General features: G+C 41.2%; 1 protein-coding gene across 1 annotated transcript; it reads left to right on the top strand.

Moving 5' to 3' along the window:
* The first annotated feature begins 700 nt into the window (after positions 1-700).
* Positions 701-2201, top strand: GPR151 (G protein-coupled receptor 151). The gene has a single exon (XM_085618105.1). The coding sequence runs from the start codon at positions 745-747 to the stop codon at positions 2005-2007; it is 1263 nt and encodes a 420-aa protein (XP_085474231.1). The 5' UTR covers positions 701-744; the 3' UTR covers positions 2008-2201.
* Positions 2202-2954: the final 753 nt, after the last annotated feature.

The following is a 2954-nucleotide window of genomic DNA, read 5'->3' on the forward strand; positions in this document are numbered from 1 at the left end:
TTCAATCATTACCCACATTTCAGATTATGCTCCTCAGTTAACGTTTTGAAATGCAACTTGGCTGCTCTGTATTCTGAATACTATCCAGCAACAAGGGAAAAGAGCGCCAACCTTAAAATGAATATATTTGTTAAAGACTTGGTTAAAAGCAATTAACGAAGATCATGAAAGACATCTATTCCACCTATTTGCTTTGTGAGCGCGCTCACCCGCCGAGATTCCACCACAAGGGAATTGGACTAATCCCTTCTAAACACCCAGCTATCAATGAACTCTTTACATAGCGACGAGGCGGAAAATAAATGAAGCTTACAGTACACAAGCAATGAGAAAACTATAACCCACGGATCATCCAGAGTTATTTGGAAAGTGAAAATATATATGTGTGTAAATATATATGTGTGTGTATATATATATATATATATATATATATACACATACATACACACACGAGATTAAACAGTTTTACTCATTCTCCTGACTGGTGTCACATCCTTTCTTGTGCATAATTTAGTAGAGCCGTGTTTTAATTACTCGATGGGACAGAACGGGCGCCATTACACTTGCTAATGAGCAGAAGCCACTGCACTCCTGGTGGGAACTGTCAATCAAAAGGACTTCGAGCTATAAAGCTCGAGACTGGAGGGGGAGCTGCACTTTCATGCCGTTCAGCTGATTGCACAAGAAGCAGGTACAGGAACCAGATTCGGGGAAAGCAGCAGATTTCCCTTGGGTGAATTCCCGATGGAGAAGGTCCCGGTGCAGTTCTTCAATCTCAGCTCAACGAACAGCTCGCTGCTGCCCCAGCACATGCACTTTGCTGGCGGCTACCTGCCACCGGACTCCAGGGAGTGGAAGCTGACGGTCCCTGCCCTTCTCGTGGTCATCTGCTTGGTGGGCTTTGCAGGCAACATGTGTGTGATCGGGATCCTGCTTCACAATTCCAGGAAAGGGAAGCCCTCCCTGATCCACTCCTTGATCTTTAATTTGAGCTGTGCAGATGTCTTCCTCCTGGCGTTCGTGGTTCCTTTCCGGGCTGCTGTCTACTCCAAAGACACTTGGAACCTGGGCTGGTTTGTCTGCAAGACATCGGACTGGTTCGTGCACGTCTGCATGACTGCTAAGAGCATTACCATTGCCGTGGTGGCTAAAGCCTGCTATATGTACGCCAGAAACCCTACCAAACAAGTAAACATCAAGCATCAAACCATCGTGGCCATTCTGGGGTCTACATGGCTCGTGGCTTTTATTTTACCACTTCCTGAATGGTTCTTCACCTCCACCAAGCAACTGGCAGGCTCAATGGTGTGCCTTTTGGACATTCCAGAGTATGCGCACGAATTCATGGCTATCTTTGTAAAACTGTTCCCCATATTTGTTTTCTGCACTCCTTTTCTCCTGGAATTCTTGTATTTTTGGAAAGCTTATGGCCAGTGCCAACGCAGAGGGACCAAAACCCAGAATCTGAGGAACCAGATCAGGTCAAGGCGTCTGACTGTCATGTTGATGAGCGTCTCGCTCACCTTTTCCATCCTATGGCTTCCAGAATGGATATCATGGCTTTGGATGTGGCATCTACAAAGAGAAGGTCCTTCTCCACCTCACACATTTAAGATTATGGCTCAATGCATTATGTTTTCAATTTCTTCTATACATCCACTCATATTCTTGGTTATGTCAGAAGAATTCAGAGAAGGTTTCAAGGGCTTGTGGAAAAGGATAGCTTTTAAAAAACCATTAGCTGCTCCTGACAACCAAGAAAGCCAGGCGGGTAACTCAGAAGGTCTTCCAGATTCCGTTCATTCCCAGGAGCAATTGGCATCTCCCCTCCACCCCGAACACTCCTGCTCCCAGCATCATCTGGGAAGCCCAGACAACAAGGAAGCACCAGTCCTTCCGGATGTGGAGCAGTTTTGGCATGAGCGGGAAACACTTCCTTCTGATCAAGATAACGACCCCATCCCTTGGGAACACCAAGATCAAGAGACAGTAGGTTGCAACAAATGAAGCTGCGAGGGTAACACCCTCTATAAATATATACTATATATTTTAAAATGTATCTAAAAACATAAGTAGCTCTTAGCACTGTAGCCCACATTAGTGCAGTTTCTTTTCACTTGTAAGTGTAGGGTACTAATAAATGTGACATTAGGTAGATATTTTTTTCTATTTACAATTGTGTGGATTTAAATTTCTATTAAAAATCACCTGCATTTACATTATAGTCAAGTTGTACTTTTGTGGGAGAGTGCATTCTAATATTTTTTACCTTTTTTGTACGGCTCCGGTGGCCAGAATGTTACACAAAAAAGTCAAAAATAAAACAAGTTTGAATTAATGTAACAGTGTCTCCGAATCTCAAATTACTGTTGAAAGGAAAGTATTCTACAATTATTATTTTCTATGCAATGGTCAAACTTCGACAAGTATTTATATGTATATTAATTGTTTTTTGTTTTTTAAAGTTTTATTTAACATTTAGAAGTCCAAATAAGTTAATTCAGGGAAATGTTATTAGAAAGAGTTAACATGCATTACGTTCCCAATATGTCATTTTGGGGCTTTGATTAACCTAAAAACTACTTGGCCTTTGTTATTGTGGTTTATAATGTAAGTAAAACTCGTGAAGGCACTATATAAATAAGGAGAATAAACAAAACACTACCTTATGTAATAAAGTTATTACAAGTCTCTAATGAGTTCAACAATCAAATTAAAGAACAAGGCCATAGGCAGAGTTCTTTTACATAAGGGGGATTTTTATTTCATATAGTACATTGTCACACCATTAATGTTGCTTTGTTCTGCCCCAAAGTCCTCAGAAATCCCTGTTAAGTCCCTCGTCTCTTGCTCCTTCTAATCAAGATCTGGTTGAAAATAACAAACAGATATGGAATTTCAAGGCAAAAATGCACACTACAACAAACAGTTTGTAATGTCTTAAACTCTGAAGC

The sequence above is a fragment of the Triturus cristatus genome, chromosome 7 (genome assembly GCF_964204655.1).
Source record: "Triturus cristatus chromosome 7, aTriCri1.1, whole genome shotgun sequence".
Taxonomy (NCBI): Eukaryota; Metazoa; Chordata; class Amphibia; order Caudata; family Salamandridae; genus Triturus; species Triturus cristatus.

What these genes read in the sequence shown, in the direction of transcription:
- GPR151 (XM_085618105.1), top strand. Translation starts at nt 745, where the DNA reads ATGGAGAAGGTCCCGGTGCAGTTCTTCAATCTCAGCTCAACGAACAGC.